Raw genomic sequence first — 15,271 nt, forward strand, 5'->3', positions numbered from 1 at the left:
TGGGAGTCCCACTGAGGCTTGTGGGGGCCTTTGATTCTAGGAGGAACCAGAGAAGATTCTTCTGGTTGTGAGATCGAAGAATGTGTCAGTGGCTTTGGGAGCCCTGAATGAAAAGGGAAGTGTTTTCCCTGTGTGTTTGCTCATCGGCCAGTGTGAGACAACACCCTGGTGGGAATGGCCCACCATTTTTTGGCTCCACTGTTTCTTTACCATCTGCCTGAATCCAATGAGAACCCGCCTGGCCACGACAGCAGAGGCCTCTGGCCTTATAGTGGGCCATTCCATTTATCAAAGTCTCATAATGGCAGACAAGCAAACAGGCAGGACTCCCAAGCCCTTCAGCATTCCAGACTCACTCGAAATCATAGGCTCCCACCAGTCTCACCACGCCCCAGCCAAACAGGCCACGCCAAAATCTCAGGGCTCCCAAGCCCCTCAGCTCTTTCTCTCTTTCTCTTTCTCTCTCTCTCTCTGTCTCTGTCTCTCTGTCTCTCTCCATTCCCCAGCAAATCAAGCTGTGAAAAATCCTTCTTCAGCAAACAAATATCAAACCATTGCCCCACCCCACGGCAGCAGGCAGTCCACAATTTGCAATCTGCTACCCAGAGGGCAAGCACCACAGCCTTCCACACACTATGCACACATGGTACTACCCCAATACAAACAAGCAAACCTTAAAATAAAAATAAAAATAAAAAAAACACGTGTTTAGCCAACACCCTACGAATGAGTGATGTCCACAATGCCCTGCCCTCTACTGCACTGCTCAGCTCCTGTAGACTCATGCCCTACGGCTTCTTTTATGGACTCAATCCATCTCATATTTGGTCTTTCTCTTTTCCTGCTATCTTTTATTTTCCCCAGCATTATTATCTTTTCCAAAGAACCCTGCATCTTCATGATCTGCCTAAACAGGACAGCTTCAATTTCCTCACTTTTACCTCTAGCAATGTTTCAGGCTTAATTTGCTTTAGGACCCACTTGTTTATTTTTCTGGTGGCCCAGGGTATTCATAGAGCTCTCCTCCAACACCATAGCTCAAAAATATTATCTGGTAAAAATTATTCTGAGGAGCCCAAGCTTAATCATTCTTAGTCATCACATGTAACTTATGGAATAAAAGGTCTTAAAAAGCCTTGCTAACCACTTAAGAGCTCTGTGATGATATATAGTAAACATAGGATAATATCTACCAGACTTTAATATCAGCAACAACTGAGTACAGTTACACGAAATGAAGAAGTTTTTCCCGATTTCAGGCAAGCAGCAGATCCATATCTTCCTAACTCCACAGTCATTGTTTAGGGGTGAATAGAATAAGCACCAAGGGTACCAGACTGCTGCACTCTCTACCTCCAAAGAAATTATTAATAAAATTATACATAAGACCTGTGTGTGGTCTTCAAAACCACTTTTGCCTAAATAATTTCTTAAGAACTGGTAAATTTGAAAAATGTAGAAACCCATAAAATGAACATATAAGAAACTACATAAAACCTTTAAAAATAGGATGTAAATTACAGGGGCATTTAAATTGTGATAATATTACTTTAAAATATAAGAGGAAAAAATTTTCAATTATATTAAGGTGAATCTACATATTGTTGTAAAGTGCCAAAAGCTACAGAATTAATATTAATATTTTAGGAAATTTAAAAAACATTTACTAATTTGGGCTAGGTGTGCAGAAAGATTTTGAGTGTGATTAGTGTAAAGCCAGTAGCCACGGCCACTGTCACAGCCGCCTGGCCCATGCAGGTTCGCATTAGATTCGGACAGTCAGTAAAGAAACAATGGAGCCAAAAGCTGATGGGCCATCATCTTTAATCCTAGCTTGCACCCCGCGGGCAAGTAAAAATACACACTGGGCTCCATTCAGTGCTCACAAAGCTACTGACTTATTCGAGTTTCCTAGAATCAAAGGTTTCTAGCTCACCAGACTTATCCACCTCTGTTCCCCATCTCCTTCCTTCTCCCTGCACAAACTCTGTACAAACTGGCTTCTCACTCAACACTCCACCATCTTGGCTGCTTCTCCTGGCCTCCTCCACGTGGCCTTTCTCTGCTCTCCTCTAATGATAATCTCAGGAACCAAAAGAGCAAGCTCCCGTTCTGCCCCCAATTTAAAGTGTAGAAATCAAAACCTTTAATCCAATATACAAAATAGGGAAGTCTCTAATACAATGTCACTTATCTGAGGCATAATGGGATTGCACCACCCCACATCAAAAAGGATGGAAAAGGCTTAGTCCTAAAACCAAGTCCCAGGCTACTAGGATCCTGCCTGCCCACAGCCCGCCCCCAACACACATTAATATCACCTGGGCGACGCTTCCACTTCTGCGTGGGCAGCGCCATCTTTAACAAAGTGAGCATAATATATTTTATCTGCCCAACAATTAGCATAAGACCAAGATAGCATTGTGTTGTAAATGCAGAAAGAGGAAGGAGACTTGGATTCCCTGACCTTCCCCCATACCTATGGAGGAGGGGTCAATGGCTAGCCAGGTGTAGGGAGAAAGGAATTAAATCTTTTCTTGGGTTAATGGACCATTTGCAGGCATTTGTTCCCATGGAAACCACCCCTCCCCTCCTGAAAGCATGTGGTTAATGTATGTATCTCTAATCAAAAGGTATAAACTTATGCTGTGATGTCAGGTTTTCTTCCTTCCCATGTATAATTCGGAGTGTATAAGCAGCCTCTGAATTGTTTTTGAGGACTGCACAATTTGGGTTTGTTGCCCTGTGTCAGCCATATGCGGCTAGCATATTTAATAAATTTCCTATTTTAATTAAACTTTCCTTTTTTTTTTTTTTTTTTTTTTTCCTGAAGTTGGAAACGGGGAGGCAGTCAGACAGACTCCTGCATGCGCCCGACCGGGATCCACCCAGAATGCCCAGCAGGGGGTGATGCTCTGCCCATCTTGGGGTGTTACTCTGCCGCAATCAGAGCCATTCTAGCGCCTGAGGCAGAGGCCACAGAGCCATCCTCAGCACCCGGGCAAACTTTGCTCCAATGGAGCCTTGGCTGTGGGAGGGGAAGAGAGAGACAGAGAGAAAGGAGAGGGGGAGGGGTGGAGAAGCAGATGGGCACTTTTCCTGTGTGCCCTGGCCGGGAATCAAACCCGGGACTCCTGCACACCAGGCCGACGCTCTATCACTGAGCCAACCAGCCAGGGCCAATAAAACTTTTCAAAAACTTATTTGGATTATGTGCCTCTACAAACACTGACGGATTTATAGATTTAGCTACTTTACAACAATATAACTTCATTATGATAACTAATAAAGACTTCCACTTATCAGATTAAATTATAGTTCTACTCCCAGAAAAGGATAAATAGGTGCTAAAATTTTAATATAACTTTTACTACACTACTTTTAGGGCCATAACTAACTCTTATTCAGATAACATATTTTGGTTTAATTACTATTTTTATTGGCACCCCAAAGTACCTTTACTCTCTTTCTATTGCACTTTTAAGCAAAAACAAATAGCAACAACAACAACAAAAAAAAAAAAAACAGGGAAAAGAGGCAAGAGGTAGGATGGAAGGGTTGAAAGAGGCACCCCAGGGAAATGCAATGCCCACTGGAGGCAACACATTCTACACCAGTTCCTGGTTATCCTCTCTAGTGAGTTCTACCTTCCTTGTAAGATAACTACTAACCAAACTTATTTTGAAAATAGTCTCCCAAATTGCTCACACGTAAGAACAGTTCTGTAAGCTGTTGTTCCTACAGCACCAAAATAGATAGGCTACTTCAATAAGTGAATTATCAAGTGGCAATAAAATTTTTTCAATTCTCAAACTGTAATAAATTCAAAGAAAGAAAGCAGTGGGTGGCATAAGAAACCCTCCTCTCTTGTCTGCATTTACCTCAGAGAAATACAGAGCAGTAAAGTCAGAGAATGAGCCATTATATGCAAGTCTTCCTTCTGAGTCATCTGTGGCCTCCCTTGTAGGGGGTCTGCCTGAATTTGTCAAAAAGGAAAGGCTCTGTTTCTCCACAAAAGTAGAAATCCTTCTACTCTTCAAAAAGAAAAACAACATAATCACAGACTCAATAATCCTCTCTTGTTAGGCAAACTTAGATATTTTAAGGAAGCTCTCTTACCAGAGGTAGACACTGGTTGAAAGAAAAAAGGAAATAAGGGAAATCAGAGAGCATTGTATTCAGGGTCTCAACTGTCCACATTTCCTCCCACACACCCCACTGCAAATACCTCAGCTCCTCCAGATGAAACTTCCCACCACCTGTCGTCAGGGCACTGTGTCTCTGCTTGTGCTATTCCCCTCTCATCTCTCTCAAAATGGCTATTCATATTTGAAGTTCCGTTGCTGGCTCCTCCAGGCAAAGCTAATTTTCTGGACTTCTAATCCCTTCCCTTGACATATCAATTGTAACTTATAAGCCTATGTGCTGCTTCATTAGATTATGAACAATTTGGGAGCAAAATCTAAACCTTGTTTACCTTTGTACCTCCAGCAGCAGATAAGAAGCTGGAACACAATGGATGCTGAATACTTGTTAAATGCTCGCTTGCTCCGGAGAGAAGAACGATCTTATAATTTACATTAAATAAAAAGCTCAGAGCAGCAAACATAGCATATAAAATGACTAAGAAGACAAAAAAAGGGAGTGTACATATGTCTAATGAAAATTTCCACACTTCAGCAAACAGAGCTCGAAGTGATGAGGGCCCTGAGGATAATGGAGACCTCCCCGCTCCCTCGCTGCTCTGCCCATTCCAGTAGGCAGGACTCCAACAGCCGCTCACGCAAAAAGCCAAAAGAAGGATTTGGAAAATGTTTCCTTATAGAGTTCCACTTTCCGTTAGAAAGTAGGATGGCATGTGAACCTCCCCAGTATCAATCCTTTCCTTAGAAAGCTCATTAGCCTATGAATTTTTCTAGAACACTAAAGAGTGGTGTTGCAGACACAGCTAACTGTCCAGGAAGAAACTGTAATGTAGCTAAGGAAATTCTGTTTGTACTGGGAAATTTTTGAATGACCTCAAATTTACTGACAAAATTGAAAAGATTACTTTTCATGCAAGAACACCTTAAATTTCTGTTTCCATATTTAACATTGAAGCAAGGAGTAACTAACTCCATTCTTAACTATTTTCTATACAGATAAAGCAGAAATACAAACTAATTTCTAAAAAACTGTAATATGTGCTTAAGAGTTCATTCCTTCTTTTCAAAGTTTTTAAAATAAAACCATTTTGAACAGCAACTTCAAACACTGTCACAAATATAAAAAATAAAGTGCCCATCACCTTATTTTTGACATATAACTATATTCTACTGCTGTGCAGCTTATATGACCATCAGTCATCTGCAAACGCAGCATTCTCGGTGCAGCCTGGGACTCTTCGTTATCCTTTGGCGCAGCAACATTGCGAATTTTTTGAATTTGCAAAACACATGGACCTTCAAGCTGTCAAAACACAAAGAAGTAAATATCACTTTTTAGCAACAGATTTGTTTTCATTTATAGTGTATCTCTTTTTCTTAATGATTATGCTTTATAATGATAACTTCAATTAAATAAGGTTAAAATTGAAATTATAATACATATATCAGGGTGTTTTCTGTATTTAAAAATAAAACTTCAAAAGGGTCTTCTGAAAAACATTAAAAAAATTATTCTGAATTTATTTTCAGAAAGTAACAACAACACTTTAGGAAAACAAAATTATATTTCTGGATTAAAGATGTATTGATAAATGTTTTTAGTCTTATGTGTTCTAAATCAGTCACATAGGTCCCCCTTCTCCTCGAATGTATATTAAGGGACATTCTAGAATTAAAGACTTTGTCATTTTTTAAGAAACATCAACTTTATAGCAGTAGTTGAAAAGAATGCTTTCTGTTCAAAAACATCAAATTTAAAGTACACCCTCTTCTGGCTTAAATGAAGAACACAATCCCAATATTTAAATTATAAAAGTTTAAGAACTGTGAACTATACTTAACTTATTTTCACATTTCCTTTTAAATGAGTTTAAATCTAATGCTATATCATAGGCATTGACAATGAGGATGAAAATCTTCTCTCTGGCCACATTTCAATCAAAGACAAAAATATAATTCATGGACCATTAAGTTAAATACTCTATATAATAAAACAATTATGGCATGAATGGAAAATGACAGCAAAAGCTGATTATGTCTGAAAAATAAATTTAACATAAAGTGATACTTTTCACATTATTAAATATTATAACTTTAAGTAGTATACCTGCAAAGAAAAAAAAACCTTTTTGTCATAGTCTTTTAAGTAAAATCTTTCTGTGTACATTAATTTAATTTATATTTCCAGCAGAGAAATGTATAATGATATTTACAATTAATTTCTCAAGTAAACATGTTCCTGAGTTGACAAATCTCTACTTCATATTTTTATAAGCCTAGAAAATACAGAGAAAAGAGACTAAAGTATCATCTAATTTTTAGTCGTCAAAAGTTCCAAGTTGAACCAAAACCTTTAACAAGATAGATAAGCTGCTAATTCAGGATGTACTTTCGTTTTTGTTAATGTCTTTAAAACAGACATTCTCTTTACTATTCCTAATATTTTTAGCCTAGACATAGACAAATATCTAGTCTGTGCTGTCTAACAATCTACCAAGTACGTGTCTATTTAATAAAAATAAAATAAAATTGCCTGTCCAGGTGGTGGCACAGTGGATAGAGTTGGCCTGGGATGCTGAGGATGCAGGTTCAAAACCCCGAGGTTGCCAGCTGAGCGCAGGGTTGCCAGATTGAGCATGAGATCATAGACGTGACCCCATGTTCACTGGCTTGAAGCCCAAGGTCATTGACTTAAGCCCAGGCTCACTGGCTCAGTTGGAGTCTCCCCCAACCACTGCCCTGGTCAAGAAACATATGAGAAAGCAATCAATGAACTAAGGTGCCACAACTATGAGCAGATGCTTCTCATCTCTCTCCCTTCCTGTCTGCCTGTCTTTGTCTGTCCTGTTCCCTCAGCCCACTTTTTCTCACTAAAATAAATATATAAGTAAATAAATAAAATTAAATTAAAAATTCAATTCTTCAGTCTCACTAGCCACATTTCAGGGGCCCTACACCTGAATGACACAGATATAGACTGTCTAAATTACTGCAAAGAGTTCTATTAGATAATCAGTGATGATCTAGACCAGGGGTAGTCAACCTTTTTATACCTACCGTCCACTTTTATATCTCTGTTAGTAGTAAAATTTTCTAACCACCCACCAGTTCCAGTAATGGTGATTTATAAAGTAGGGAAGTAACTTTACTTTATAAAATTTATAAAGCAGAGTTACAGCAAGTTAAAGCATATAAAAATAATTACTTAGCAAGTACTTCCTGTTGGATTTTTGCTAAGTTTAGCAGAATAAATCTTTATAAAACAACTTACTATAGTTAAATCTATCTTTTTATTTATACTTTGGTTGCTCTTCTACTGCCCACCATGAAAGCTGGAACGCCCACCAGTGGGCGGTAGGGACCAGGTTGACTACCACTGATCTAGACTTATGTATACCAAAGTGCGACTCATGCATCCTAGTGAATACCTATCTACTGATGTGTGGGAGAGAAATGTTTGTTTCTATTTAGTTCTTAGTAAGAAAAATATTAAACTTTCTGAATATTTCATATTCAGAGCAACAAAGAACCCTCATCCAGTCCATGTGACATAGAGTCACAAGGCATCTCTATGGAATTTTGAGGAGTTGTATATCCCAAGGGTATTGACATGACACCTTCACTGGTTTGTTTTCAATATATTATGATAAACTGCCTTTTATCTGTATACAGTTAAGTGGATATATAGATTATTTTACCTACTTTTAACCATTAATACTTACAAAATGTACAAGTGGCTTTAAAAGAGTCTATAAAAAATAGAAATGGAAGACAATTCCAACAAAACAAATACAGGGTAGGAATAGAACCATTTTTGCTTATTTTTACCTTTGGTTGACCATGAAAACAAAAAGCTGGGATGCTAGAGGGGAAACCCTGTCCCAGCTCTTGATTTTCCTAGCAAGCATCAAGTTTACTTTTTAATGACTCCAACTTTTGGCCTTTCAGTCTCTTTTAATGGATTAAATAGTGGCCCCTCAAAAGACACAAAGATAACATTCACCTGGAACCTGTAAAAATAACCTTATTTGGAAAAAGGGACTTTGCATACACAACACACACTTAAGGTCAGATCTAGAGAAGAGACAATCCTGGATCAGTGGGGTCTGAAATCCAATGATGACTTGTCAATCATTGACAAAGAAAAGAGCAGAGAAAATAAACATGAAGACACAGGGAATAAAGGCCATGTGAAGACAGATGTAGAAACTGAAGTTACATCTACAGGCCAAGGAACAACAAGCTTAAAAGATAGGAGACAGGCATGAAACATTCTCCCTTAGAGTCTCCAAAAGGAGCCAATCCTGTTGACACCTTGAGTTTAGACTTCTGGCCTACAGAAATGTGAAAGAATAAATTTGTTATTTTTATACTACCACATTTGTGGCAATTTGCTACAGCAGCCTCAGGAAACTAACACAGCCACTTATGGACTCACTCATCTGATTGGGAAAAATATGCTGTATTTATTGGGCTCATTCTTACCCTTCTTTTTTTGGGGGGGGGAGGTAATAGGAAGGACTCTGAGAGAGGAAGTTCTTACTCACCCATCTCACTTAGCACTGCTATGAGTGCACAAGTCTGCCTGGTTTGGGGTTCGGTTAATGGATCCATCTGGTTCTCCCACTAATCCACATCTTTCAAATTAATTTTTATCAGTAAAGTTGATATTTTGGCCTCATCTATCTGCCACTCTTATTTCTCAATTGAATCGAAACCAAAGCAGAAAGGGAGGAACTCTATATTAGACTCACCTTAGAAACTATAAAATTATATATAATCTTTTTTTTTTTTTTTTTCATTTTTCTGAAGCTGGAAACAGGGAGAGACAGTCAGACAGACTCCCGCATGCGCCCAACCGGGGTCCACCCGGCACGCCCACCAGGGGCGAAGCTCTGCCCATCCTGGGCATCGCCATGTTGCGACCAGAGCCACTCTAGCGCCTGAGGCGGAGGCCACAGAGCCATCCCCAGCACCTGGGCCATCTTTGCTCCAATGGAGCCTTGGCTGCGGGAGGGGAAGAGAGAGACAGAGAGGAAAGCGCGGCAGAGGGGTGGAGAAGCAAACGGGCGCTTCTCCTGTGTGCCCTGGCCGGGAATCGAACCCGGGTCCTCCGCACGCTAGGCCGACGCTCTACCGCTGAGCCAACCGGCCAGGGCAAAATTATATATAATCTTTGATAGTCATTTCTTAATTTGAAATATCAGGCCTTAAAATTATAACTTCACAATTCAGAAATATTATATAAACAAACCAGCAGATATAATAAATTACTTCATCATTAGGTTCATAATATTCAGTTTATTATACTCTATAGTCAAAATATAGAGAAATATTGCCAGACTTGTGGTGGCCCAATGGGTAAAGCGTCAACCTGGAATGTTGAGGGCGCTGATTTGAAACGCCTGGGCATGCCCGGTCAAGGCACATACAAGAAGCAACTATTGTACAATACAAGTTGATACTTTCTGTTCTACTCCCACCACCTCTCTCTCCCTCTCCTCTCTATAAAATCAATAAGTAAAATCATTTTTCAAAAATAGAGAAGTACTGAACCTAAATATAACATGAATAGTAGAGGGAAATGCTATGATTCTAAGATCCTATATTCTAACTTTAACCCTGAATCTAAAATCATCTAAAAGCATTTACAGAATTGGATGAGAGTTAAATTTCAAAATCTTTGTTCAACGTGTCAAAGGTGTCCATTAAGTAAAAAAATATAACAACTTTAAATGAAAACAGTAAAAAACAAAGATTAATCATTGACTACTCAATATTTCTTTAATGCCTGACTTTCTCTTTTGCTTGAATAATAAGGAATAAGTAAAAGAAATTACTGTAAAATTTTCTTTAATTTTTTTTTTTTTTTAGATTTATTCATTTTTAGAGAGGGGGGGAAAGAAAGGAGCAGGAAGCATCAACCCCATATGTGCCTTGACCAGGCAAGCCCAGGGTTTCAGACTGGTGACCTCAGTGTCCCAGGTTGACATTTTATCCACTGTGCCACCACAGGTCAGGCAAACATGTATTCTTTTTCTCTTTTTTTTTTAAGATCTTTTTTTTTATTTACTCATTTTAGAGAGGAGAGACAGAGAAAGACAGAGAGAGAGAGAGAGAAGAGACCTCAGCGTTCCAGGTTGACGCTTTATCCACTGCGCCACCACAGATCAGGCCTGTAAAAATTTTAAGCAGGTAAAAATAACTTATCATTGTGCCTCCAAAGTAAAGATCTCTAATTCTAATAAATGATATGAAGTATCTGCCAGAAATACTCTTTGAGGCGAAAAAATTCATCCAGGCTTCATTCCTTCTTCTCCTTAGATAGATGAACACCTCTGTCATTTGAACTCCTAACTATTATAGTCATACCAACTGATATGAAATATCAGATTTAAATGGTTATATATTGGGTGCTCGCTTCGGCAGCACATACACTAAATGGCTATATTGGTTTATTAAATTACTGATCATATTAAATAACATTCTTACTTATCAGGCTCCCCAAAGTTCAGATGATAAGAAATCACTTATATATAGCCTAGTCTTACATAGATAGTTAAAACTGAAATATTTTTAGGCCTCTAAAAACCATCTAAATTTAGATATTCTATCATACTATGAAATATCTGAAAGCCATTTCTTTTTATAATCTTATCCAATTTCCCTTAGAAAAGTATTTCTCAATCTATACCAAACAATGTAAGCATCACATTCTCCATTAACTCTAGAAATAGGGCTATATACTCAGAAGAAATATATGAGTATGATTAAGTTCTGGTCAGTCTTCTGTCATAATTACAAAGTGTTTTAAAATTAAGAGAATAAAAAAAAAAACCAGTTCATCCTCCACATTCCTTTTAAGTACTTCAAACCACAATCCATTTCTTTCTTTATCAATACTTCCAAAAGCATTTCCAGTGAGTTCAGTAGAGACTTCCTAGGGCTCATTTTTTCATCCACTTATTTATATCAAGAGAAGTTTTGCTGAACTATTCCCATCTCTACTTTATTATTCAAGCAACTGGCTATGAATGATTCAAGAAAGCTGCCTTGGAAGAAGAAATAGTGTTTCTGCCTACAGCTGCTTTAAAAGCCTGAAGGACAAGCTTTTATAATGCCCTTTTCTTACCTAACTTCTTTGCTATGCCAAAACATCTCAGTATCATTTTAACAAAATTTGATATTAATAAGTAAGGGGGTAGGGCAAGGAGATGAGGCAAAAAGACAGGTATAAGATTTGTCACATCCTATACCATCTTAAAGGATAGTATCAGACACAAGAAAACTGGAATAAAAGAGAACTGTTCATGTAATGTGAGAAACTTCAGAACATTCCCATGTCAGTCATTCAGGCATCTGTGCTAAGCCTCAATCTGGAGTACATTTTCCCCCACAGAGAAGATCTGTTTGCTTCTGGCAGTAACAACAATGCAATCGAGAACCTCAGCTTAGACCTAATAGAAAAGTAACAAAGTTAACATTAGCCAGAACATTAACTCACTGTAAGTTAGTAGCATCCCCACTAGTTCCACATATACTTTCTAGAAGAAAACATTCCTGATTAAGTTGCCCAGGATGCCCACACAGAAAGATCAAGAAACAAGAAATCACAAAAAAGATATGGGACTCACAAAGAAACAAACCATGAGGACCATAAAAAATAATTTAAACAAATTTTAAAGCCTGTAAATTGAGAATTTGGAATCATCAAACATAGACTATAACAAAGGTCTAATCTAGAGAATTTATATAGAACTGTGAGCCTCAAAACTAGGGAATAAATATTCCTCTAAAGCAAACATGTACCATATCAAGCCATAAGGAAAGTCTGTACAAAATTTCAAATAACAGCTATCATTTGGTCTGAATTTTCTGATCACAATATAACAAAATGAGCAATCTATAACAAAAAGAAAAAAAAATGGATAATTTTCAATAGAACAAGCAAAGAAGATTTCCTAATATAAATTGAAAAAATATTTAGAACTGAATGATAATGAAAATACCATGTATAAAAGCCTTTGGGATATAGTTAAAGCAGAAACAAGAGAAAAATTAATGGCCCCAAGATGCATATATGAGAAAAGAAAGAATATTAATGAGTTCAACCAACAAGTTGGGAAAAGAATGACAAAGTGAGCTCAAATAAGGTAGAAGAAAAAAATAATAAGGATAAATTAATGAAATAGCAAACTAAAAATACAATAAAAAGGGTTAACAAACTCTACCATTGAGTCTTTGGAACTTGATACTAAACAAGTTTGATCAAGAAGATTGATGCTGAACAAGTCCAATCAAGAAGCAAAGAGTAAAGATACAAATAACAAACTAAGGAATAACAACATAAAACATACTTTAGCAGCAATAAAAAAAAAAAAAGAATTATTCACAACAACCTAATTCCCATCAACTGGTGAATGGAAAGAAAAATGTGATACATTCACACAATGGACGACTACTACTCAGCAGTAAGTAGAAACAAACGACTGACACATGTCACATCAGGGATTAACCTCAGTAACTTACTAAGTGAATAAAAGCAGATACAACAGAGGACATATTATGTGACTCCATTCATATGAAATGTCCATAAAGGATAAATTTATAGAGAAAACATAAAAGAATATACAGACATGTTCCCAAGAACAATAAGTAGAAGGTAGCAGAACTTAAGAGCACTATATAGTTACCAGTTGCCTTTCTATGCATTCAGTGAAAGAAAATAAAAAATTTTTGAAAACACTATGTACAGCAGAAATATAAACTTCCAGGAATAAAGCTTACAAAAGATACACAATCTATATACTTTCAATAAATTACAAAACTTTATGCAAAAACTAAATGAAGAGATACATGCAAGGGTGTGCTGGAGGCAGCTCAGACCAAATCGCCAGAGCTTATTATGCACATTTCTTCCCAGTTCCAGCTTCAATGATTTCACACTGTGGCTGATAACCAGCATGGTAGGAACAGTTATACTGCAAAATGTGACAAACTCCACATGTCAGGGTGTTTGTCTGTTTGTTTGTTCCTCTTCAGAGAGGCAGCTTACCAGCATTTCACTGGCAACATGATATAAAGATGCCCACTGTTTTTAAGCTGATCTGCAGAATCAATGCAATTTCAATTAAAACTGTAATGTACTTTAACAAACTTCATAATTTAATTCTAAAATTTAAGTGGAAGAAAGGGGGAGAGAAAGCTTGAGGAAGAATACACATTTTACAGCTACAAGATCAAAACATTTTGATAGTTTCAAGTGTGACAAAAGATATGTATCAATGAGATCTAATAGCATATGCTACTGAAATTAATATAAATTGGTACAACCACTTTGAAAAATAACCTGGTATAACCTTGTAAAGTTGAACACTGGCTTAACTCTAGCATACCATAATTCAATTCCCTCGAGAAAGTCTTATTCACATACATTAGAAGAAATATAAAAGTTTTTCCCAGAAGAAGTGCATATATTTTAACAACAAAAATCTAAATATCCATCAACAGGAAAATGAATATGTAAACTAAGGTATATTTACACTATTTAATATTAAACAAAAGAGGAAATGAATGAATAAGGTAGATGCCATGTGGACATACGTTAGAGCCATGACATTGAATGATAAAAGTTACAGCAGACAATAAGCTATCATTTTGTAAAGTTTAAAAACAAAACAACATATTTTTTTAGGAATAATTATATATGTAATTAAAATATTTTAAAAAGTCAAGAAAAGCTATATTCAAAATTCACAATGATCATTTCTTGGTACTGCAGGACAAAGAGGACACATAAGAAGGCAGAATATTGTATGTTCTAGTTACTACATTAGGCTGAGGCTTCCCAGGTGCTCACTTCATTAAGCTTCAAAACATGTATGTTTTTATATATCAGATATTACATTAAAATGGTTCAAGTAATTTATGTAATATTTTGAAATTAAGGCATTGGGTAGTTCAGTGAAATGTGAGGAGAATTAGAGAACTCGGTCTACAGCCTACATAGTAAGAAAAACACTCAAAAACAAATGGTATGTTGGTAAAACAGTTACGGGATGGGGAGCTGAGGGACGAAGCCCTAATTCGTAGTACACTAGTACACTACTCACAAAAATTAGGGGATATTTTATTGCTTCATATTCATTTTGAAATATCCCCTAATTTTTGTGAGCAGTATATATTCCAGTTTCCAGGACTGATTTCAACCACCAACTAAATGATGCTGAACTCTGAATTGGGAAGAGATGCTGACATTCAGAGTTCATCTGCTGAAAAGCTGGATTCAGCATATTACAAGCATCTAGATGTCCACCTTGTGCCACGGATCTCACTGGCCCTGGACACTTACTCTAGAAATTCACTCTTGCTGCGCTTATACTACTATCAGAGAGGATTCACCACAGTTCTGGCTTTTTTGTGTGACTAGCCCAAGTACAGAGCAGCTACATCTGATAGCAGAACTGAGGCATACATGCATGACAAAGGAGGCTGGGGAAAAAGAATCTGGCATGTTCTTCTTCACCACCAAGGCTCTGAAAATGGAAAATTTTCCTCAAACACAGGAAGCGAATTCAGGTTATAAGAATTCTAGGTGTCTACTATACTCATCTTCTATGTATTGTTATCAGTCAAGAAGAGTTTGTTTATTTTTTTGACAGAGACAGAGAGAGTCAGAGAGAGGGACAGACAGGGACAGACAGACAGACAGGAAGGGAGAGAGATGAGAAGCATCAATTCTTCATTGTAGCACCTTAGTTGTTCATTGATTGCTTTCTATACGTGCCTTGACCGGGGGCTACAGCAGAATGAGTGACCCCTTGCTCAAGCCAGAAACCTTGGCTCAATTAAGTGGTGTTGGGCTTCAAGTCAGTGATCTTTGGGCTCAAGCCAGTGACCATGCATGGGGTCATGTCTATGATCCCACACTCAAGCCAGCAACCCTGTGCTCAAGCCAGATGAGCCCATGCTCAAGCCCTCAACCTCAGGATTTCAAACCTGGGTCCTCCACATCCCAGTCTGATGCTCTATCCACTGTGCCACTGCCTGGTCAGACCAGTCAAGATGATTTTGTAAGGCTCTATTTTCTATGTTTGTACCATAAAAATCACTGTTTGGGTGTTTTC

At 37.6% G+C, this 15,271-nt stretch overlaps 1 protein-coding gene across 3 annotated transcripts in view; it reads right to left on the reverse strand.

Moving 5' to 3' along the window:
* The window catches only part of TDRD3 (tudor domain containing 3), a 221,667-nt gene that overhangs the window by 127,245 nt on the left and 79,151 nt on the right, over positions 1–15,271 (reverse strand). For all 3 annotated transcript variants that reach the window (XM_066380800.1, XM_066380801.1, XM_066380802.1), the window contains exon 4: positions 5,288–5,448. In XM_066380800.1, coding sequence (XP_066236897.1) covers positions 5,288–5,448 — 161 coding nt within the window. The remainder of the gene's footprint in view (positions 1–5,287; positions 5,449–15,271) is intronic.

This window comes from Saccopteryx leptura, chromosome 4, assembly GCF_036850995.1.
Source record: "Saccopteryx leptura isolate mSacLep1 chromosome 4, mSacLep1_pri_phased_curated, whole genome shotgun sequence".
Taxonomy (NCBI): Eukaryota; Metazoa; Chordata; class Mammalia; order Chiroptera; family Emballonuridae; genus Saccopteryx; species Saccopteryx leptura.